This window comes from Lissotriton vulgaris, chromosome 7 (genome assembly GCF_964263255.1).
Source record: "Lissotriton vulgaris chromosome 7, aLisVul1.2, whole genome shotgun sequence".
Classification (NCBI taxonomy): Eukaryota; Metazoa; Chordata; class Amphibia; order Caudata; family Salamandridae; genus Lissotriton; species Lissotriton vulgaris.
Genome location: NC_141695.1, coordinates 1,313,302,343 through 1,313,327,860, shown reverse-complemented (window position 1 = coordinate 1,313,327,860; position 25,518 = coordinate 1,313,302,343). Strand labels below are relative to the sequence as shown.

The window sequence follows — 25,518 nt, the reverse complement described above, 5'->3', positions numbered from 1 at the left end:
AAACCAGGACTGTCCAGATGCATTAATCAGCTTAAAAACCAGTTTGTTGGAGCAAGATACACCTATTATCTTAGGAGGAGATTTCAATTTAGTTTTTGATTCAAAACTTGACCGTACCTCTAAGGCCATTTCTTCTTCTCTACCTAAATCAAAGAGAGAGCTTAAAACCATCATGAAAGACTTTAATCTCTTAGATGTATGGAGAATCAAAAATCAGAAAAACAGAGATTACTCATTTTATAGCCACAGACATAAACATCATTCACGTATAGATTTTTTCTTAATTGATCAAGAACTCTTATCCAAAGTCACAACCACTTCTTATGTTCCAGCAATATTATCGGACCACTCAGTAGTAACCCTGTCTATAAAGATTCCACAGGGAGGGCAGGTCAGAAGGTGGACATTAGACAGATCATTATTACAACAGGAGGAAATAAGGGGAGACCTGAGGAGACAAATGGAGGAATACTTTGTGTTTAACAAGGCAACTGCTTCAGAACAAATAGTGTGGGAAGCCTTCAAGACCTACTTAAGGGGTTTTTTCACAACCACAATGATCAAGAGAAGTAAGAATAGGAAGGAAACAGAGAGGAACTCATTACAGGAGATTAAGCAAAAGGAGCAACAATTACAGAAGGCCTCACTCGAACAACATGCTAATATATACATCCTACAACAAGAATTAGAAAATCTGAAATCGAAATATCAGGCGAATCTCGATAAGATCATTAAAGAGAAATGGGATTCAAGTAAACTTAGCAACTTCTCATATGGGGAAAAATGTGGCCGCCTTCTTGCATGGAAGGCTAGGTCTGATAGAGTAAGAAATCAAATCAATAGTCTTAAAATGCAAAGTTCTGGTGATGTCTCCTTTGCTAATGAAGAAATAACGGAAGAGGCAAGAAGATACATGCAGACCTTATATTCTGAAACCAAGGATAAATCCAATCTGGTTGCTGATGGATGGTTGGAGGGGGTCAGACTTCCGCAGTGTCACGAGAACGACTTTGACTTTGTAAAATCTGAGATAAAAGAGGGGGAAGTTCTTAATCAGATGAAGAAGATGGCAAAAGGGAAAGCTGCGGGCCCGGATGGACTCCCTGTGGAGGTATATCAAACTGGTGCGGAGATAATCGTCCCTGCTCTCACTTCCTTGTTCAATAAAATATATTTGGCTGGTGAACCAATCCCAAAGACCTGGTTGGAGGCCTCAGTTGTTTTAATCTTGAAGCCAAATAAGGACCCCCTGACTATTGAATCATACAGGCCGATCTCCCTGCTGAACAGTGATTACAAAATTTTTGCAGGAGTATTGGCGGCAAGGCTGGCCAAAGTGATTAAAACTATTATACATGAGGACCAGAGGGGTTTCATGCCGGGTAGGCAGATTAACGAGCTGACTTTTCAGGTTATCACAGCAATAGACTATGCTATTGATAAGAAACTTCCGCTGACTATCGTTGCGATAGACGCCGCAAAGGCGTTCGATCAGGTAAATTGGGATTATCTCTGGGATGTTCTGTCCGCATTCGGCTTACCTACTAACTTCATCGCCTCCATAAAAGCATTGTACCTGAACCCAAAGGCAAGGATTTTTGTAAATGGGACGCTTTCGGATTGGGTCCAAATATCAAGGGGCACTAGGCAGGGATGCCCCCTTTCCCCCCTATTGTTTAATTTATATATCGAGCCATTAGTGAATAAACTAAGGGCAGATCATTTAATAAAACCCTTTTCAATAAACGATCTGGATCTAAAATTTGCCCTATATGCAGATGACCTCTTAATGTTCACTTCTAATCCTGAGGTAGCAATACCTAGACTTTTTGAACATGCAGAAGCCTTTGGAAAGACCTCTGGTTATAGAATTAATAAGGATAAAACGGAAATCATGCAATGGAACCAGGAGGCAGCGTTGCCTGAAACAAAAATAAGGATGAGGTACCTTGGGATTCAGTTAGTCCAGGACATTACTCAGATATCGATAGTTAATCTTGACAAGGTATATAAGGAAGTCTGTGGTCAATTACAGCGTTGGTCCGGGCTCCCATTAAACATATTCGGGAGGGTTAACCTTATAAAAATGATTATACTACCAAAGGTAACTTTCTTGTTTAATTCAATACCCTTATCTTTCGACACAAAGGCGGTGGGAAAACTACAAGGCAAAATAGGTTCATTCATTTGGAATTCCAAAATGCCCAGAATCTCTGCTAAAAAGTTAAGAAGACAATTAAAAATGGGAGGTCTGGCGCTACCTGACATCCTGCATTATGCCCATTCCTTCCACTTTAAAAATTTTAGAGTTATGGCAGGTAAGGCAGATACGTCTTTTTTGGGTCGGTTGTTTCAAGCAATACTGCATAGTATCCCCCAAGGCCACGAATACTTTTTATTTAAGTTTGGAGACCCCAGATTTTACAAAAAGGTTAGGCTAAAGGTTCTACTTACGGCTCTGAAGAATTGGGTTTTCTTCAGGAGAAAACTACAAATTCCATACTACGCCTCTCAGGCCCCAATATGGGACTCTCCAGGGACCCCAGAATGCCTTAGAGACCAATTGTCAACCCCTCTTAAATTAGCAGGGTTAATGCAGTGGAAAGATTTACAAAATGATCAGCAGCTATTGGGGTGGGACTCCTTCTCTAGATTGACGGGAGGAACCCTCACAAGATTTAAATATTACCAGCTGTCAAGCTGGTGGTCTACGGAAACATGGGATTGTGCATCTAACCCGAAATTTGATTTTGTAAATAGAAAGGGGCGTTGGGACAAAGAACTCGCTTTTTGGTATGAGACTTTGATGGAAAAAGAGGGAGTTACGGATCTGGAACTCCAAAATCTCTGGGGAAACGGTCTGGGGCTGGATAGCAACAAACTGGTAGACATGTGGGGGGACTCTTTTAGTCTGGTGAACGGAATAGTAAAATCCGCTCCTCTTAAACGAAACCATCTGTTTACACTATATAGGGTGTATTTCTCCCCAAAAAGACTGACAAGGATCACAAACCTACAATATAGCTGCCCAAGGTGTAATTTATTAGAGGCAGATGATATGCATATGTTCGTAGAATGTCCTAGCCTTAACTTGTTTTGGAAACAAATTGAGGGTTTTTTGATGGATGTACTAGGAACACAGATTGTGGTTTCTCCGGCAATGATTCTGTTTGGTCTGGGGACAGGTTACCAGCTTGCAAATCAGCAGACTAAATTTATTTTCTACGTGATGTTATTGGCTAGGCGAGAAATATGTAAAGCATGGAAATCTGAAGATGCTCCCACTTTCTCTGGTTGCTTAAGGTATATCATCTATATTAGTGAGTCTGATATAGCATGTGATGTTTCCTCTGAGTCTAAGATCTGGGAGCCCCTGGTGGCATGGCGGAACAGATGAGAGTATTCCGATGATTTCACCTGGGTACTGTTGGTGCTTAGTCCTCAACCAACCCGAGGGTCGCCAAGTTACAGAGGCTGAGGTGGATAAAGCAAACAGTAAATACTAGAGGGGAGTACCTTTTTCCGGCCCTCTCTGGCGTCAAATTTTGTGGTCGTAACATCGTGATGCCAGGGGGAGGGGAGAGGATCTCCATCTAGAGCACCCAAATTGGTATATGAGGAATAAAAAAAAAAAAAAAAAAAAAAAAAAAAAAAAAGAAGGGAGACTAGACCTGCTCATTCCAGTACCGCTCGAGTGACATCACGGGTCAGTTGACTGACTGTTTGTTCTGAGCTACAGGGGCAGGACAAGCTCCAGCGGCCTCCCTGCAAGAGCCCAGCTAACCCGCTGAAAATTGACCTGCCTGGACCTGCAACTGGACCATCCTGAGCCCTGATAGCTTCTGCTTGAGTAGGTCTCTGATCCAAAGGGGCGCTTCCCCAGTTTGGGTTCCCTTGGCTGGCATCATAGTGCATTCCATCAGCAGTGCAGTCTCTGTACTACAACCCAATCTGAAATCTGACTTGGTGGGCTGGGGGTTACCACAAGTCTCCAAAAAGCTGTATAGATGTTTATTAGCATGCTTTTCTAGTCATTTACTCACTACCCAAAGAAGGGAAATGGGTCTGTAGTTGTCTGCAAGGTCAGGGTTAGAAGTGGCTTTTTTTAGGAGCATTCCACTGTCGCATGTTTCCATGTTCAGGGGATATGGCCAGTTTCAAGTAAGTGGTTGAGAATATCCATAAGGATGGATGATAAAGAATTACCACCTTGACCTAAAATATCAGGAGAGACTGGGTGCAAAGGAGATACTGATTTGGTTGCCTTAACAGTGGATTCCATGGTCTCGTGGATCAAAGCAAGGGAAGCTGACAGGATTGGACGTGACCTCAGTCTTCTTTGAGTTTTAACGTGAGGTATGATAGTTGGTGTTAGGAGATTGAAGATTTCTTTTTTTGTTAATAAGCATGTTGCATCGTTCTTTTGAAGGTGGGGTACATCGAGCATGAAGGAAGAGTCATGAGGTTGTTGAATACCTTAAACATTTTCATGGAGAAGTTCGGGCAGTCTCCATTTTCTCCTCAACATAGGCAATTCTGGCCTGCCTAATGCCATGTTTTTTACAGCTATTCTATAGCAGTTTTCATTCTCCATTCTCTTTCCCTCTAGCACAACAAAACAGTGAAATCAAAAAGCAACACTGAAACCCCAGTACAACACAGCAATACTACAACAAAATAATGCAGCACATAAACAGAACAGCACGAAATATGGCAAAGCCCATCCCATCTACAGCAAAATATAACAATTCAAATATGCACAAATATTCTTACAACACATTACTAACTCCAGAAATCGGCTTTCATATTAAGGTAGTAAAGAATGTTGGACCAAATAACCCTAATTTACCACAGAGGATTGGAAATTGCACCTGTAAAATATGTTTTGTAATCCTGCCCCTGATGTGTTCTTATAAGACCCCTTTCTAAAACGAAGAAGGCTGTACCACATTACTCTCTGATCACCTAAACACAGCACTTCATGGACCTGAGGAATCAGCACGTACTGGCTTAAATCTACTACGTGATGTCTTATACAAGTCTCCACCCTGAGATTGTCTCTGATATTTATCATCAAGTGCTCTTACGTTCCTATGAGGTTACATTTATACCGATTACACCACAAGATAAAAAAAATTAGTAAATGTGGCAAGTCTTGTAGCAATTAGGTTTAGGTTACACAGCATTTTGTACATTTCTGGTGTCTTTCCACATAGTGATCAAAGTTATTGCAATCCCTGTTTTCTGCACCCCATCTTCTAACCATCTGTATCCGGAAAATAGCACATTGGTCCCAATTTTTTTTTCCTTGATAAAGTTTGTTTTTGTCTATCAACACTTTTGGCCTCATTTAGAGTTTAGAGTCAGTATTATACTCTGTCAGGGCGACAGAATAAAATACTCTGTTGTCCTGATGGTCCTGTGCTACTAATGGGGTGATTAGGATGGCGGTCGGAAAACCTTACAGACCGCTGTGGTAGCGGAAATTAAATGCCGGCAGGTACCGTGGCGAAACCGGCGGTAGGATTAGGATGCCCTTCCTGAAACACCCTACTGCGACTGTCTGATTCCAGGATTCACCAGCAGAAAAGCTGAAAATCTGTCTGCGGGAGTTGAAATTCCTGCGGAAAGGCCAAGGACCTCTGTTTACCAGCCGTCATGAACACATGGAGCTATCTGCAGTATTGTCACCACAATCCCCGATTGGCCGGATTCTCCGCTGCGGTGTGATGGGCTGTTTGAGGCATTGTGATATGACCGGCGGTCTTCACTGCATTTTGCATGGCGGAACCACAAACAGCGCAGCGGACAGGAAATTGGCTATCAATCCCCATCATAATACGGTGGTCGCAATGACCGCGGATGGAGTGCGGAAAAGGGCGTTTTCTGCCACCGACAGCGCGGCACTTGTGTCTCCGCCCAACATCCTGATGGAGCCCCGAATTTCAGGATGTCTGATAGCCCAGCGGACAGCTCTAGGCATCACTAGTCATTAACAAGAATTGACATCACAATGGTTCCTGTCAATGAGTTAAACGTTTGAAGGCCGGTACTATCAAAATGACAGTAATGTCTGTCTATCTATTAACTTGTTTTTAAATTTGTCAAAAACAAAATCTCAAAGCTGGATTTTGTTTTTAAATAAACAAAAACGAATGACCTCCATACTATGGGAGTTTTCTTCCATGGTGTGGAAGGCAATTCATATTTTTACTGTCCCTTACCTACAGGTTTTTCAGGGTACTAAGGGAGAGTAAACACTAGCCATTCAACTGCCAACTCTAAATTGGGTAGGTGGTTGAATGGCCAAAACGTCGATGGTCTTATTCCATTGGAGGACTATGTAAGTTACTGGAAATCAGGTAGTCGGATCTTAAGTTTGGCGCAGAGGGCACTCCATCATGGCTACAACGGAATAACCTCTAAGATTTCTTTCCCCACTATGGACTTATGACATAACTTTAATTGAATTCCATTTCCTTTGTGTCTATTTACGTTTCTGCTTTTTTCTAATTTGTGCTTGTGTGTGTATTGTCGTTCGTCAAATACTTTCTTTCTACGATTGTATCCTCATGTGGGAAACTAAAAACCCCATTTTGTCTTTGCAACCTTCAATGACTGGAGACATCCCCCTTAGCTCTCAGCCTTTTCTAACTACATTGTATTTACTATTGTATCTCTTTTTTTACTTTTTGAGTAGACATGTAATAAAATGAGCACTTTAAAAAGTAAGTCCTAAAAGTAAATGTTATTCTGTGCTTGGTACAGGAGTGGAAGAGCTTGTCCTACTAACATCTGACTTCTTGAAACCACCTTACCTCCTTCTCGGATTGCCCCCCAACCAGTCACCACGCAGCTCATTCCAACTGGGAGCTGAATGGATGCTGAGGGTAGGCAGATAGGCTGGATGTAATCTGTGAAGGTAACTGGACTTTCCAACTTCAAGAGGGCGATGTCTCCTAGGGAACCAGTGGAGGTGTAGTTCCAGTTGACCCATATATTTATCACATTAGATCGGACCTCATTGTAACTGTTGATGGACAGCTGGTACGCTCCCATGCGCACTACATATGACGAGGTGTTAATGGGCCTGGAAAAGAAGAGATACAAGACCCTTATGGGTATATTCACAAGAACGTGTGATAACTACTGCAAGAGTAGTGTAACACAACTTTCAACATTGCAGCCTATTGGGGAAAAATAACCCTGTGTCAACGTGGAATTCACAATGCGGTGGTAGCATGCGATAGTCTGCCAAAACCGTGGACAATGCCAAGATACAACCACCTCGATGGAGATAAATAGACAAACCACAACACCAAAAAACCTGCGATGTGCCAAAGCGCGATGAGGAAATTAGCGATAAGCAGCACCAGGCCTGCAACACACACCTAGCAGGTGGGAAAAAAACACCATAAAAGCATAAAAAGCACCCAAACACAAACTAACCAACACTCAAGCACCAAGGAGGCAGCAGAAGCAGCAGAAGCAGGTGCAGAGGATGAGCGCAACCCCCACAAGCCCCCCGGACGACCAGCCCGGGACCTCAGGACCGAGAAGGTCAAGGACAAGAAGAAGAGGAAGACGATGTTCAGTCCGCAGGTGAACAGGATCATAGTCACGGAGATGATGGAACACCATCAACATCTGTTCGTCACCTCCAATGTGTCATTGGGCACCAAAAATGCAATATGGTGGGACATCGTGGACAAGGTGAATGCTGTCAGAGAGCACAAGAGGACAATGGACAAGGTCAAGAGACATCAAGCGGAAGACCATGGATAAAATCTCAGCCAACCAAAAGGCAGCAACGCAGACTGGAGGTGGGGGCCCAGCACCACCGCACATGCTGGATGACATGGAGGAGCCGGTGTCAACAGTCATCAGTGTGGAAACTGTGGCCGGATTCCGGGGATCGGAAACTGCTCGACAGGACACAACAGAACCGCAACAGGGGGAGTGACCACCAGGAACTGGGGGGACGGGTGGAGTTGGGCACAATGGAACACATGCGCAATCAAGCAGAGCACAGTGCCCACCCACAATGACTCTGGGTCCTCGCCCAGATCCATAGACTGTCACGATGTACAATGCTTGCTGTCTGAATGTGGAGCCTTTGTAATACACCATCTCCCCTTCACATTGCAGGGGCACTGTCAACACCTCCTGCAGAGCAGTCCCAGCCACTCTTCACTGATGACGAGGAGGAGAACACCACCATCGACCCCCAAACCATCCAAGACATCATGGACATAATCCGCCCCTCACCTCCAGGATCAGAGCAGCCCAGGTACATCGATGAGACCCCACCCACTACCCAAAACACCCAGCAGGAGGCACCCACATTAGGCCTGGACGTATTACTATACTACGCTCACGAAGAAGGAGAAAATTTGTTGGTATGCCAAAAGATAGTTAATCATCTTTATATGTTACATTAATTCTCGGTCAGCACAAGTTGCCGCAGACTGCTCTTTCCCTCCGAGGATTCACTACTAGATAGCTGATTCTCACTATCTGGACCAGATTACAGCACGCCCCAAGTCAGACAACTCAATCCTGATGACGATCCAAAATTACAAGGATCGAAACACCGTCGACCTAACAGTCTGAATTAAAGGCGCACTCCTCATTGTGGCTCTACATTTAATTGAAAAAACTTTTACCATTGTGATATCACGTTGTCACATCTACTTCTGAGCCACTCACTGTAAAATATTTGCACTTTATTCACAGTGCTCCGTCCACGCTGGTCACTTTCACTTGCGTCGCCACCTGCACTTTGATCACTTTTTTGCACCAAGTTTCATATGGTTGTCACCAATTGTATTTTTGCAGTGCTGTTTCTTAACTGTATAAAATCTGACCATGAAATTAATGTAACGTATAAAGATGATTAACTATCTTTTGGCATACCAATAAATTTTCTCCTTCTTTCTTTGCTAGTAATGCTATGTGCATGCATGCTTTAACTGTCTGCAGATCTTTACCTCTCAGGACATTGTTTCTTTATTGCACCTTACCTACCCAGTCCTGTATTGGTATATGGGTAACACTCCTGTGAAACTCACAACACAGCTGGTACTGCAACACCCACAGGTGGGGCAGAGCACACATCCGAGGACAAGGACGTGGATGGGTTGGCTTTCAGAAGGAGGCACCTGGCCTGGTTCAGCTTGGTCCCGTACATGGCCCATGACCTTCCGCTGACCCCGATACACTCAGCTGCACTCACCTTGGACTGAGACATTGACTGCCATATCTTGTTTGATGACCAATGACACAGCGACCAGACTGCAGACTGTACCCTTCCTCTTCTGCAATATTTGTAATTCCCAATGGACTCTGGCTGGCCCCCCAGGGGCACATATTGTGTAGTGGGCTCGGCATTGCTCATTACCGCACCAACTGCAGAACTGCACTGGATGTGCAATAAACATCCAGTGATACACTGATGTGTCATGTCTTCCATCATTCATGTATGTATGTGTGGATGAATGTAGGGACAGTGATTTCCCTTGCGTCAATGATGCTCATCCTGTGGGATGCCAGTCAGAGGGTGCTACATTGCAATTTGTGTGCCGGGTCCCGTGGACACTACAACAGGCACACACGCATCACTCACTTTCTTGTCCAGACATGGACTAAACCATGCCCAGAGCCCGCGAATAATTGTTGCAAGCCCTGCACTGGTCTGGCGTACGGCAGGCCAGACAACTCCGCTAACGCACCGAGGGGGGGCCTTCATTGATACCCGTTACAGGCGTACTCAGTGGTGGTGTGCAGGTCACTGATCTAGTTGTCAGCATGTAACAGCCCCTCCCTGAGGGTAGGTTTGCACGCACACCACACCCATCCAGCACAGGCGTCACAGGCCATGTGACTACGCCAACATAAGGGGCCACCGATGTCACATTCCCCTCTGCCAATGGTGACTGGATGACGGATGTTCCATGGTTCTCAACCATAAAGGGCCTATTAGTTGTTGCCCACAGGGTTAGTGGCACTCTCGGCCTAGCGGCTGACATGGGCCTACCACCATGTGGCGCTGACTGGCGGTGCACAGGGTTTATGGCAACTGAGGCCTTGTGGCTGGCACGGGTCTACCACCACGTGGTGCTGACTGGGGTTGCACAGGGTTAGGCGCACCCGAGGCCTTGCGGCCGGCACAGGCACCCTGCCATGTGGCGCTGACTGGGGATGCACAGGGTTAGTGGCACCTAGAGCATTGCGGCCGGCACAGGCACCCCACCACAGGACGGTGACTTTTGGAGCACTGAGTCAGTGGCACCTTAAGCTGCTGAGCGGGTGTGCAGCCTGTGATGTTGTCCCTTCCTGGGGGTCCAGACAGCTCAGGTTTTGTGTGTCCTGGTGGACCGCATTGTAGGCCAGAGCCAGCGGGAAGAGCGGGCCTACCACCACGTGGCGTGGCTTTCAGAATCACAGAGTTAGTGGCACCCATTGCGCTGAGCGGGTGTGCAGCCTGCAATGGTGCCGGGTGCACTGGTATGTCCTATGCCATGGAGTAACCAAGAGCCAGCACCAAAGGTGAGACCTGGTGGCCAGTGGAGCGTGGCTGCATGGTGTGGAGGGTGCCATGTCTGCTGGCCCCAGCTTGTGTCTTGCAGCAGCACCTGGTGGGACCTCCTGTCTATACCATGCTGGCGGAAGATGAGCAGGGAGGCCTGGGTGTGCTCCGATGGGCGGAGGGAGGGGCTGGGGTGCCTCTGCTTGGATGTGTATGGGTGGGCAGGCAATGTTGTCTAGTGCAAGAATGGGTACTGTGCCAGTCATGTATCTGGAATCTGTTTCAGATGACGACTCTGACTCCGATGTGTTACCTGGTGTACTGCTATACATACAGGTTTGTGGTTGGAGACTCACTGGTGGCAGCAGATGAGCAGTGTGGCCTGGGTGCGCAGGGGCGGTACTCTCTCTCTACCCCTCTCTTCTCTCTCTCTCTCTCCCTCTCTCCCCCTCTCTCCCCCTCTCTTCTCTCTCTCTCTCCCCTCTCTTCCTCTCTCTTTCTCTCCTCTCTCTCTCTCTCTCTCTCTCTCTCTCTCTCTCTCTCTCCCCCCCTCTCTTCTTCTCTCTCTCTTGCCCTCTCTTCTTCTTCTCTCTCTCTCTCTCTCCCCCCCTCTCTTCTTCTCTCTCTCTTGCCCTCTCTTCTTCTTCTCTCTCTCTCTCTCTCTCTCTCTCTCTCCCACTCTCTTCTTCTCTCTCTCTCCATCGCTCTCTCTCCATCCCTCAATGTGAGCAGGACTCACCTTCTCATCATGTTTTTTGTCTTGCAGGCAGTGACCTACGGATTATCCCAGGGGGAGCCGCCATGTGTCTTCATTTCATTTCAGTGCTCATTTTAATAAAGTTTCATTGGTTGCTTTTAAAGTGAATGTGTGATGCTAATTTCCGTGACACATGCATGTCACCAGTTGTATTTGCGTGACTTCAAGTGGATTATTTTGTACATGTTTAGGTGTAGCTGATGTGGCAAGTCTTTGGTCGGGGGTTGCCAGGGAGTGGTGGTCCTAGGGGTTGTGGTGGCGGGTGTTGTTGCCCTTTTGGACCTCCGGACTGCATATCCAGCTGCCCGGGTGCATCTGTTGTTCTTCAGGTATGGCTGTGGGCTATACTCCCTTTTGTGGTGCAGGCTGTGGTCCGACATTACACCAGGTCAGAGCAGGTGTTATTTTCCTGCTGCTAACGCAACTTATCCCCTGTTTTAGGGACTTATCGCAGTTCTGGCTGGTCGTTGAGAATGTTGCGGAGTGATGTTGCTGCTTTTTCGCTCGGAAACGCCTGCTGTGCATCTCATTAGCGATAGTTGCCGGGTTCATCCGTGGCGATGTTTTTTGCGGAGGCTAACATAGGAAATGTGATGATGTGGGCTGTTTGCACCGGCTTGTGAATGGGGAGGTAAATTTATCACAACTTTGGCTGCGATAAAGTACAGAAAATTCCCTTGATAGCTCCTTGTGAACATGCCCCTTAGGTTTTGTGACTTGGCAAACAAAGACTTGAACCCAATCCCACACATATTCATGGATGAGCAAGTACAGATTTAAATTGTCAATTGCAAAAAGTGGATCTTTATCGATGAAAGGGAGTTGAAATGAATCCACTGAATCCAGATCAGAGCCAGGTGTTACTTAGATTCGACACTGTAGATGTGTACTTGTGATGAGGCAACCACAATCTGATGAAACGTAATGGTGCACAGACATAATATCAAGTTTTTTTTCGACCTACAGAAATATCGAGTTGTAAATATCGGAGGGACAGAATATCGACATCAAGAATAACGGTGACCAGAATATTGACCTGAAGGTAAGCAATAAAGTACTTGTTAATATCGATGTCAGTAATATCATTTACAAAAATATTGTTCTTAATATTATCGATGTTTATATTAGTGTTATGTTTTTTAGTATGTATTTTATATGTCTTTGTTCCACAATTTTTGTTATGTTTTGTATTTTTTAAACGTATGTATTACATTTTTTGAAATTATTCATTTTTTTAAAGTAAATTTTGTGTTTTAGTACCATAGTGGGTTGTGGGTTCATAGCGGAATAGGGTGGGAAGTGATTTAATTATAGTACATTAAATAATAATTTTGAGAAATTATTATTTATTTTTAATAAAATGTATTTTAGTTCTGTAGCAGGTTGTGGGTTTATAGGATAATAGGGTGGGAAGTAATTTAATTATAAAAAAGTATTTATTAAAAATGTGTTTGCTTATTAATATTTAATTTATTGTTACTTAATTGTTATTAGTTAATGAATTTTTATCAATTGATTAATTGATAATTACGTTAATTGTGTTAATTTAGTTTAGGATCGGGTTGTGAATTTATTGGGGAATAGGGTGGGAAGTAATTTAATATAATTAATTATTATACAATTGTATTTATTGGTATTGATAATTCATTTTTTCTTAATTAATTAATAATTGGTAATTAAATTTTATCAATTGATTATTTGATACTTAGTAAATAATGAATTTATTATACATTTAAATTTTTGGGTATTGGTAATTAATGTATTATTTATTAATTATTACGTTATAATTATTTTAAATAATTGATACATACATTAATTGTCTTAATTTAGTTTAGGAGTGGGTTGTATGTTTATAGAGGAATAGGGTGGGGAGTAGTTTATTATAATTAAGTCATTATTAATTTGTATTTATTGGTATTGATAATTTATTTATTGTTACATAATTATTATTGGTAATTATTTTTAATAATTGATTAATTGATAATTATATTAATTGTGTTAATTTGTATGTGGAGCAGGTTGTGTTTTTCTGGGGGAATAGGGTGTGAAGTAAATGTATTATAATAAAGTAAATATTAATTTGTATTTATTTGCATTGATAATTGATTTATTGTTAATTAATTAATATTTGGTATTTTTTTTATTAATTGAATAATTGTTTATTATATTTATTGTGTTCATTTATTTTAGGAGAGGGTTGTGGGTTTATAGGGGAATAGGGTGGGAAGTAATTTATTGTTATTAAAGTTATTATTAATTGTAATTGATTGATATTCCTAATTCATTGTTTGTTAATTAATTATTAATTTGTTACGAAATTAAAAACAGTATTTAATTGATAAGCATGTTAATTTGAACCCTCTGCTATCCAACACTTTCCCTACTCTTGCACTCTCCGGAGTTGGAATAGTAATTTTCACCCCTACACTATCCAACGCTTTTTCTACTTTTGCACTCTCCGGAGTGGGAATAGTAATTTTTACCACTTTGCTATCAAACACTTTCCCTACTGTTGCACTCTCTGGAGTTGGAATAGTAATTTTAACCACAACGCTATCCAACACTTTTCCTACTGTTGCACTCTCTGGAGTGGGAATAGTAATTTTACCTCTTCGCTATCCAACACTTTCCATACTGTTGCACTCACTGGACTGGGAATAGTCATTTTTACCACTAAGCTATCCAACACTTTCTCTACTGTTGCCTTCTCTTGAGTAGGAATAGTAATTCTTACCGCTTTGCTATCCAATACTTTTCCTACTGCTGCACTCACTGGAGTGGGAATAGTAATTTATACAACTACGCTATCCAACACTTTCCCTACTGTTGCACTCTCTAGAGTTGCAATAGTAATTTTATTCCCTCCACTATCCATTATTTTCTCTACTGTTTTAGTTAATGTAGTGTATATTTTTTTAAAAAGATTACAAATATTGTAATTTTGTAAATTGTTATATATATTTTTATTTATATTATTTTTGTATGTGTATATATGTATTTATAATTTATAACATGTTTTTTTTAACAAATTACAAGTTATTAAAATAATTATTTATGAATATTATTAAGTAAGTATATACATTATATTTTATATGTATGTGTTTAATTTATTATTACATTATATGTATTAGTTATGATTTATTAACATTTTAAAATATTTTTAACTATTTTCTTTTCTGTATATGTATTGTTTACTTTATTTTACATGATTTTTTTAACATCAAAAAACGATATTTTTAACAACGATATTTTTGACAACGATATTTTTTAACAATATTTTTGTACTTACCATGATGTAGATAAGATGTTGATATTCTTGACTTCGATATTTTTGTCACGATCTACCTCGATATTGTGGTAGTCAATATTTTGTCAGTGATTAAAACTTAATACCTCAAGTGCTGTCACCACCGTTACTCAGACAGTATTGAGGATGACTTCGCTACTTCACTGTAATGGCGCATTGCGGTATTTTATTATATCACCCTCGTGTGTGATACGTTAGCAATCAGGTAAAGGTAACAGGAGTAAAACCCATAGACCGAGTTGAGATTTGGGTGTACATGGCCGCTACTTTGCCCTCATCGCCACTCTTCTTCCCTTACAACACTACTTGAACTGGCAATCCAGTCCTGATGAAGATCCTCAACTAAACAGGATCGAAACACTGTCGATCCACCTTCAGCGTGACTCGTGGCGCATCTCCTAGCTTGGTTCCCTACACTAACAATCATTACCCATTTATTTGAGCAAGAACCATCGACTCAATATATATTGTTTTTTCACAAATGTCACCTTGCATCTCTTGCTGTATATACCCACATGTCACTTGCGTCGTCACTCTTTGCTTCACTATCACCAGTGCACAAAGCCACCTCCGGGTTGCCTCCGCATTTTGTGCTCACAGTGCTGTTCTAAACTGTTGTGTATGAAATGTTTTTTTCCAAATATATGATACTATATGCACTTCCAAAAAAATTAAATTGTAGTCTCTCTTCCCTTATTCCTGTTTTCTTGTAATTTTTTGTACATACGCCTTTATTTGTCCCTCCTACTAAATCAGGTGGAGATATTGTTGACTTTACACGTTAACAATCAGACACTATTTTGTTTACTGATGTTTCAATTAACATTTTTAAGATAGCAAACAGTTACATTTGTACTTTTAACTGAAGTTGCTTTCCCTTTGTGAGTGTATACTAGAATGGATATAAAAATTAAGCAATTACTGACCACAATTAATTTTTATCATTCAATCTTTTTGAGCTTTAGCTGAAGCGCGTCTGGTAAAGTTTTTGTTGAACCATCAAAAGTCTGTCCTTAAAGCACTAACATGGCTTACCAATCTTACATTTTAGCAAATACAAATGCTACAGAAAAGAATTGTACAATCAGTTTCTTACCTTTTAGTCTAGTTCCTTTCCTCAAAAAGGCATGCTATGTGTCAATATGTGCTACTCAATCTATGTGTAAAAAACATCTAACATACACCATCAAAGGAGATACATTGTCTCTACGCTCATATTTATTATCACTGTGTAGGTTTCAGTCATTGACTGGTCAATGTTGGCTCTATAGCGCCCTATCTCTCTCTTTCTCTCAATCTCTCTGACTGTATAAATACATACAAGGACGTTATAGTTAAGTTCAGATTTTACACACAGAAAACCATAGAATTCAACAGTTATAGTTATCTCAAGTAACTATAACTCGGGCCCTCAGGTAACTATAATCTGAGCTGCCGCCATGTAAAGTTTTCTAATCAATTTTACAGCACATGTTGCAGTGATATTATCAATGATGTCATAGAAGATGTCATGAGTGATGTAGTATGTAGGATAATTAGCATTACATAGCGAAGGCGCAAGTTATTTTTACCCTAGGGCATGCGTTCTAGTTATCAGCACATTTTTTAGAGGTAGGAGGGCATGGGCCCCCAACCCTGGGCTGCTTTTGAACCTAGGCACCCCATCTCCTGGGGCCCAGAAACATGTTTCAGGGGGATGGGGCATGCAAACCCCCTCTTAAGCCAGATTTCAGCCCTGGGAATCTATCTTCCAGGCCCCAGCATCATCTTTAATGGGGAGGCGAGCACACAGATCCCCTCAATCGGACTATTATGGCCCCTGGGGTCTGGCACATTTTTTGGGGAAGGGGCACATGTCCCCCTCACTAGGACAATTTTGGCCCTGGAGCCCCCTCCCCTGGGGTCAGGTGCAATTTTTATGGGGAGGAAGGTAACATATTTGGCCCTGTGGGACCACACAATCTGGGGCCCAACACTATATTTATGGGGCATGCCTCCTTCCTCCTGGGTCGTTTTCAACCCTGAGGATCCCCTTCCCTGGGGCCCCACCATCAAAGGGTAGGTGTGGTTGGGTGCCCTGGTTGTTATCCAGGGCACCCAAGACAAAATGGGGTGCAATTTCAAAACTCCCACCAAGCAGGTGCAAGCACTAAGTCTGCTTCCAGTATGCAGGAGCATTAAAAATCCTTCTGAACACTGGTAGCGGACTTTCATCTGTTTCCCTGACTGCCCCATAATAATAATGATAAGTCCCAAGGGATGGGGGCCCAAAGCCAAAAATAGCCCAGTGACGGAGGCTATGTACCCCCTTTCATAAAGTAAATGTGTCCCGGCTCCCGGGGGTTGGGGATCCCCATGGCCAAAATCAGCCCAGGGACACCTACTCTCTCCTCCACATAATGTGCCGGGCCCCAGGGGATGGGGTCGCCTGGGGCCAAAATCATCCCGGGAGGGGGGCTGAATGCCCCCCTGCATATTCCTTATAGGCAGTATTGGATCCTTGGTTGAAATCAGCCTGACGAGGGGGGGGGGGGGCACGTGCAGCCCTCCCTCTGAAATGTGTTGCCGTGCTCCAGGGGATGTGATCCCCAGGCCCAAAAGAAGCCCAGGTAGGGTGCCCTCTCATTTCCCATAGAAAAAGCAAGGCCAGAGGGCATGAAGTCCCTGGGACTAAAAGTAGACAGGGAAGGCACCCACAGGTTGGCTGCCTTTGGAATTTGACTGTATGGCCTGACTCATGCCCTTGTGATGGACTGCTAATTACTCAACATATTTATTTTATATGGATGCTCGAGCTCCTCTTAGCACAGCAGAATAACACTTTGTTGTGCGTGCTCCAGGTAGCCTCATGCGCACAGAGAAAATGTAACCTGCGCCGCCCCCAAGGCACTCAGCTCACTGAAAACTGTGCTTATGACATCTTATATAACATTGATGAGATTACTGATGACATCTCAAATGACATCATTGATTAAAACACTGATGTCATCATCCAATAAATGTGACACTTTTTTGGCTGTAGTCATTCAACAAGCTACACCTAAGGCCAGTTTTCTATCCTCACTGTAGTGATAATGGTAGTAACCTTTTGCAACATGTAGAACACAAAGCATAGCTATCAGCTCACCTACATTTTGTAGATGTTATCCTCTTTTTACTCAAACTCAACTGGCCAGGTTAAAGTGACATTATAGCTATGCATTGTGATTATATGTTTCTTTGTATAAAATACCCTAGAAATTCCCAGAAATAACAAAGGTTTGATAAAAGTGTTGTTATAAATATGAATGTAAGAGATTATGGGAGATAAAGGGCACACCTGTCTAGATCCCCTCCACAACTGGAATGGGATGGACCATGTACGAAATTGGGAATATTTGTTGAGGTGTGTGATAACCTACTTCAAATACTAATCACAATTCTGATCAGAGTGAACCAAAAATGTCAATAAATTAACCTGTGCTTAACCTTCTTGTAGTTTGGCACACAAGCAGCCAGGCTTAACTTACAGCCAATGTGTAAAGTATGTATGATGTACTTAAACAGTAATGAAGGAAAAACACAACACAAGAAAAACCCCAAACCAATTTATAAAAATAGAGTACATTCTAATAATTAAAATGACATGACAACAAAAATAATCCAATTAGTGGAACTGGAGATATACATTTCTAAAGATTAGGGTTGATAATAGCAACAACAAAAGAACAAAGCGCCAACTGATGACATCTAGTTGTGCTTGGCCATGAGAGAGTCAAAAGTTAAGGCTGACTGCAATAAATTGTGGGTCGGATAGAGGGACCAGATTCATCCAAGTGAAAGGTTTTACCAGCAGATTTTGTCATTTACATTGGAGCTCAGATTCTTCCAGTGGGGCAAGGCTGAAGACAGTAGCGGAAGATGGGACACAGAGGCCAGACACCTATGTGAGGTCCAGCAGAATCAGGTTTGCTGCTGCGAATAAGAACATAGCATGAGCAACCTCTATTCTTGGCCTTGCGGTGATGCATCTTCATCGGATCAACTGCACAGGTTAGTCCTAGTCCTTCATTGTGTTCTCAGAGCAAAATGTTGGAAAAAAAGTTGTAAGTATCGAGGTTCAGGAAGCTTTCAGAGGAGTACACTTTTACATCAGCCAAGAGTCCAGGATCTTGGGGAGAGAACTTGGAGGTCAGCACTCGCTCCATCAGAGGCCAGCAGCATTACCTTGGAAGGTCCAGTTACAGCTGATGAGCTTGGCACTTACAGGAAGAGGCCTCTGCAGGCTTGTGGGTCCATGTACCTCTAACAAGAGGTGATCCAACTGACCCATAGAGCCCCTTTTGGGGTCCTGGGTTAAAGGCAACAGCTTCATTCTTCCTCAAGGTTCTTTGGACAACAGGGCAACCCTTCTTCCGATTCTTCACTGGTCCAGCAGTGTTCTGTGGAGGGCACTGGGGCTGCCATATTTATGACCAGTGCCAGCCGATGGGCAGGAAATACTCCAGGCCATACCAAAACCAATGGCATAAAGGTTCCGGGGGGTGTCTCAACACGTTTGAAGCACATCCTTTGTGCTTTACTCTCACATTTTCCTTCTCTATCTAAATTCAACAAGGCAGAACTTGTCCTCCCCTGTCCAGAGCTTCTTGGACCGACCGAGAGGTGTGGCTATTATAATTGGCAAGCCCTCCATTTGTTGTAATTTGGCAGCTATTAGGTTCGCATTATCAGAAGCCATCCTGTATTTAGAGACTATCTTGTCCGTTTTGTGGAATCCATTTTGTATTTCTGTCAGCCATTTTGTGTTCCATATGCTATTATGTGCTCGCCATGTGCACTGTCCTACCTTTCTTTTAACTGCTCTTGAAATCTGCCTAGAGACGAGATATATTTAGCATCTTCCACCTTTGCACATGCTCAGTTGAGCTTGCAGCTGTCTTTTCAGCTGCCACTAAAATGTAACTGCCAGGATGTGTTTGCCAAAAACAGCCACTGTTGGGGCGTGGCTAGCAGCCGATGATGGCGGCAGCAACCTAGAGAGGCTCCCGTAGCAAGGCGGCTTCCCGCAACAATCCGCATGCCTATCCGTTCACTAATCGTTCCAGAAGGGGTGTCCTGGGTGCGGCGACCGAACGGCACCCGCAGGAGAAAATTGGGAGCTCTCAGACCCCGGAAACAGGACGAAACTTCATCTTAGTCCTTCACTGGCGAGGGGCCTAGTGACACGAGTGCAGCCGCGGTGTCGAGTTGAGCCCTTGGCCGAGCGGAAGTCAACCCTCCTCGGCACGATCGACCGGAAGTGCCTGCTGACGACAGCACTCGACACCAGCGAATCGCCGAACCGGCGGTCCCCCCTTTTGAACACTTGATCCTCAACGTTGCCTATCCAGTGGCGCTGCGAAGTAGTGCCTCACAACGGCACTCGGCCAAGACCCGTAACTTACTGCGCAACAACCGCCATCTTGCCCTGGCTTGCCGAGGCTACATCGGGTCCGCTGCTGCCGGCCACACCTCAACATCGAAGACGACCACTGGCCTGTTCCCGAACTGAACCTCTTGAACGGACGCCTCGGCATGATCGGCTACGGACGATCTGCTCACCTCACCATAGAAAGTGTCTCGCCGTAGAGCCAAAATGGCAGGGAAACTCGGCAAATTCGCCTACGATAACCAGACACCCATTCAGCCTGAGCAGCGCAAATCCATTGGCAAGGGCGCGGACAATGAAGGGGCAAAAAAGGCTACTCTGGATGATGTCCTACGTGCTCTGGAACAGGTTCAGGCAACAGTGGGCTCGACTGCTACCGAGGTGACCCTCATAAGAGCCGACCTCCAGAAGATGGGCGAAAGGGTGAAACAAGTGGAAGTGGTGACTAAATCACTCATAGAGGATGTCTCTGACCTGCAGGTGGCTATGGAAAGACTGCAAGCAGACAATAAACTCTTAAAAAGCAAGTTGGATGACCATGAGGGACGCTCCAGACGCAACAACGTCCGCATTTTGGGGGTCCCGGAATCGGAGACGAAAGGGGCCATGGACTTGTACGTAGAAGATCTAATAAAGACCCACTTGGCCCCGAAGGGGCTCTCCAATTTCTTTACGGTGGAGCGTGCTCATCGGGTACCCGGCGGGACACCCACGCCGGGGGCTGCCCCACGTCCCATCCTGGCGAGACTTTTCAATTTTAGAGACCGAGACACTATTCTCCAAGCGGCCAGGGTGGCACCACCTATCCATATTCAGAACTCTCGGATATCCTTCTTCCCGGACTACACGGCTGAGGTCACCCGCAGGAGGAGAACTTTCCTGGAGGTAAAGAAAACGCTTCGCGAACAGGAATTGCCATATTCCATGCTGTTCCCGGCCCGATTGAGAGTGGTGGCCGACAAGAAGGTCTGGTTTTTTGACTCTGCGGAGTCGACGAGAGACTGGCTGGAGGGATGGCGCACGGTGGAACGCACTTCTAATCGTCGCCGCAACAGGCCTGAAGACGACGGCCGACCGGGCTCACAGTCTTCAGCTAGGGGAAGTGCGAGCGAATCGCCATCACAGGAACGCACTGGGGCCGCTGGGGGTGAATGAAACCCGCACATGATGGACTGGGTGGACTCTGGCTTTCTCCCATAAGGATAGCTTTTCATGTCGTTCTTGGACGCTGGCCTGGACATCCCGAGGGCGGCAGAGGGACCGCCTGCTTTGGGGGACACTCTCCCCTGACGAGCAAGTACTCTGTTTTTGGAATGGGATAAGCGCTCTGCTGAGTTGGGGTGGCGGGCAGTTTCAAGTCCGTTTGGCAGGGAGGCAGGGTGGGAAGGGATGGGGGGGGGGATGGTTCTTCTTCATGGGAAATTCACAAAGTCGATCTCGAACTATATAATGTACTTTGACTGTTATTGTAATGTTGCTGGTGCGATGGAGTCTATACAGGCTAAATTTGTGTCTAATCACTATTGATGGCGGGTGAACAGCTCAATGCAGCGAGGGTGGATGAGACGCAGACAAGCGGCTCCACTCTCCGACTTCTCGCTTGGAATGTGCGAGGCCTGGGCGATAAGGTAAAACGCGGCCTTGTTCTGTCCGAGGTGAAACGCTACAAACCAGACCTGATACTCCTGCAGGAGACCCACTTGGTGGGTAGTGCTACCAAGGCCTTGGACAGAAGGGGGTATAGAATGTTAGTCCACTCTGAATTTTCTACTGGTTCACGGGGCACGGGCATACTGATCAGAAAATCCTCCCACTTCATTACCCTTAGTACTAGAACCGATACACAGGGTTGTTTTGCGGCGGTGGCAGGGCAGTGGGACGGTCGCCCATTAACAGTGGTTTCAGTATACATCCCGCCCTCACTGCACTCGGTGATGCTACCGGCCCTGGGTGACTTCCTGCTGTCCCTCCCGGAGGGGGACATGCTCATAGGTGGGGACTTCAACGCGGCTGCTGACCCGCAGCTCGACAAGTTCCCGGCGACCGCCCTACCGGGGGGTCCCTCCCGGTTTCGGCGATTCCTAGAGGCACTGGGGCTGGTGGATGTTTGGCGCCATGTTCACCCGAAGGTCCGGCAGTACACGTTCCACTCCACAGTTCACAACAGTCTGTCCCGCATTGATTACTTCCTGGCTTTAGGGGATGGACTGCAGCGCGTAGATGAGGTGGATATACACCCTCGAGGCATCTCTGACCATTCGCCACTGACTCTCACTATTACCTCACGGACACGGTCCAGCCGCCGCATATACCCCATTCATGCCTCCTATCTTAAAGTCCCGAAGGTCAGGAAGGCCCTACAAAAGGCCACAGAACACTATTTCACAGAAAATGAGCCAACCGCGGCCTCGGCTGAGATTCTCTGGGAGGCCTATAAAACAGTGTTACGGGGGCAGGCGATAGGCTCTATAGCGGCACATAGAAGGGAACAAACAGCTGAACACTCTGCCCTCGAGCTCCGACTGCGCACAGCCACTACTGCCCACGAAGCTGACCCCACGGAAGATACAGCACATACCCTCACACTTCAACAGCAACTGTACGCGGACCATGCACGACTCACAACACAGGGACATATCACCGACACACAGAACCGGGTATATGATGTGGGGGACAAGGCAGGGAAGATGTTGGCCTGGCTCGACAAAAGAGGGGGTAGCTCTAAAGGGTTTTAGCAGGTGAAGGATGGCGATGGCAGGATACTAACCGACCCCGATCGAGTGGCTTAGGCGTTGGCGTCCCACTTTGAAAAAGTGTACACCCCCGAACGGGAAGTGACCACGATTGCGGCCCAATGCGCACTAAGCAATATAGACATCCCAACGCTGCAACCGGAGGCCATAGCTGATCTGGAGGCACCGTTTACCACAGATGAACTTCGGATGGCCATTGGAGCCCTCCGAACCGGCAAGGCACTGGGGCCAAATGGCATTCCAGTCGAGTGGTTCCAGGCACGCACTGACGCTCTCTGCCCGCACTTACTTAAAATGTATGTGGAATGTCGAGAAAAGGGGATGCTCCCGCTGGACCAACGGACGGCCACAATTGTGGCTATCCCTAAGCCCGGTAAACCCCCAGAGGAGTGCTCATCCTACCGCCCTATCTCTCTGCTTAACGCGGAGAGTAAAATCTTAGCAAAACTCCTGGCTAACCGTCTAATGCCACACCTGTCCGACCTTATCCACCCGGACCAGTCAGGATTCATGCCCCACAGAAACACCGCGCTCAATCTTAGAAGGGTGCACGGGGTGCTGGCGAGGGCGGATTGCATTGGCGATAGTGCAGCTATACTGGCACTGGACGCGAGAATGGCCTTTGACCTGGTGGAGTGGGCCTACCTCTTTGAGGTCCTTACACACATGGGATTTGGCCCAAGCTTCATCTCGTGGATAAAGTTACTTTACACAGCACCAGTGGCACACGTGGTGGCGAACGGCCACATATCACGCACTTTTCCGCTTGGCCGTGGCACCCGGCAGGGATGCCCTCTTTCCCCCCTTCTCTTTGCACTCTCCCTAGAACCTCTGGCTATTCGCATCAGAACTACCCCCCTACTCAAGGGGATTCAATGGAGGGAGGGATGGGAGGACCGCATATCTCTATACGCGGACGACATGCTGGTATACCTAACAAATCCCGAGCATGGTGTACCGGCTCTTTTGCATCTCTGTAACGGCCACGGCGAAGTTTCAGGTTACACCATCAACTGGAACAAGTCAGAGTTGTATGTACTGACAGGGGACCCCCCAACGCTTGGTCCGGACTGCCCTCTACGGCTGGCCGGTTCCTCATTCAAATATTTAGGCATCCACATTACGAGAGATCCTTCCGAATACGTGAGGCTGAACCTCTTACCACCACTGGATCGTCTCAAACAAGACGCAGGCTTCTGGGCGGGATTGCCATTAACGATGCTGGGGAGAGCTGCTTTGTTTAAAATGAAGTCCCTACCCCGTTTCCTATACATCCTAGACAACACTCCATTCCCGGTGACAACGGGATACTTCAGGAAGGTTGCAGCAGTAGTCTCCGGATTGTTGTGGGGCAACCACCCTGCGCGCATAGCCCAAGCCAAACTCTGCAGAAGCTGGTACGAGGGTGGCATTGCACTCCCGAACTTGCATCTATATTATTGGGCAGCACAACTCAGGCCCATCAACCAGTGGCTACATGCACCGCAATCCGACCCGGCGTTCCAAGCAGACAGGGCTCAGTTAGGCGCCAATAACATACTAGCCCCACTTTATGATCGGAGGAAGCTTAGACCACTTGAGGGCCCCACTAGGCTCACTGTAGCCACTTGGCACGTAGCCACCGCTGCACTAGGGTGGAATGGCACGCTCACTAAACTCACTCCGCTCTGGGACGCGCGTGCCCTGGGCAACCTTCGAGTCAGTAAGGGGTTCTCCCGATGGGATGACATCGGAATCTCCACGGTGGGTGATATGTGGGAGCGAGGGGATGTCATCACCTTCGCCCGTTTGAAAGAGATTTATGATCTGGGACCACACGAGACTTACCGATATGTACAAATCTGCCACGCATTACTCTCGGCCATCCCGGCTGGTTCGACTCTCCCTGAGTCCTCCCCGCTGGAGGATCGCCTCCTGACAGACTATATGGTGGAGAAGGCGACCTCACTCACATACCGGAAGCTCCTTAATAACTCTCCAGATCCGCTGATACCCCTCAAGGGAAAATGGGAGCAAGAGGTGGGCGCGCTTGACGAGCATGAGTGGAATGAGGCATTGGCTTCCCCTAAGGAAGCGGGCATATCGGCCAGGATGAGGCTAATTCAGCTCAAAGTCCTCCATAGAACATACTACACTAGAACACTGCTACACCGCATACACCGGACCCCGGACCCCTTTTGCTTGCGAGGCTGCGGGGAGGAAGGCACCTTCTTTCATACATTCTGGGATTGCCCACGCATACACAACTACTGGCGTCAGGTCCTACGCACTATATCTCAGGTGCTGGAGGTCTCTGTGCTACCGGAGGCACGACGGTGCCTCCTCAATGTATGGGAACCAACAGATTTGTCCCGGCACGGCCGCCTTTGGGTGACACTGGGAATGATGATAGCAAAGCGAGACATTGCGCAGCGTTGGGGGGTGGCGGACCTCCCGACAACATCACAGTGGTGCATAAACATGGACAGAGTGATGGTTACAGAAAGGGCGGTATACCTAAACCGAGCTTGTCCTGGCAAGTGGAACAAGGTCTGGTCCCCGTGGAACACCTACCGGGGTGACATCTGCGACCCGCTGCCAGAAGATGATCCAATGGACTCGGATGAGGATGATGGGTTGGAGTGAGGGTGGTTGGCTGCGGGGTGGGGTCCTTCAGGAGGGATTGGGGGGGCGATGTTTCCTTTACACCCTGTGTTAATTCCTGGATACAAATGACGTTGTCTTACTCCAGGTGTACTCTCGCATCTATCTAGCAATATACAT

The 25,518-nt window shown here is 45.7% G+C and overlaps 1 protein-coding gene across 8 annotated transcripts in view; it reads right to left on the bottom strand.

The window, feature by feature from the left end:
• Positions 1-25,518, bottom strand: part of LOC147703579 (transmembrane protease serine 9-like) — a 913,140-nt gene that overhangs the window by 292,486 nt on the left and 595,136 nt on the right. For all 8 annotated transcript variants that reach the window (XM_086931927.1, XM_086931929.1, XM_086931933.1 and 5 more), the window contains one exon: positions 6,819-7,090. In XM_086931927.1, coding sequence (XP_086788053.1) covers positions 6,819-7,090 — 272 coding nt within the window. The remainder of the gene's footprint in view (positions 1-6,818; positions 7,091-25,518) is intronic.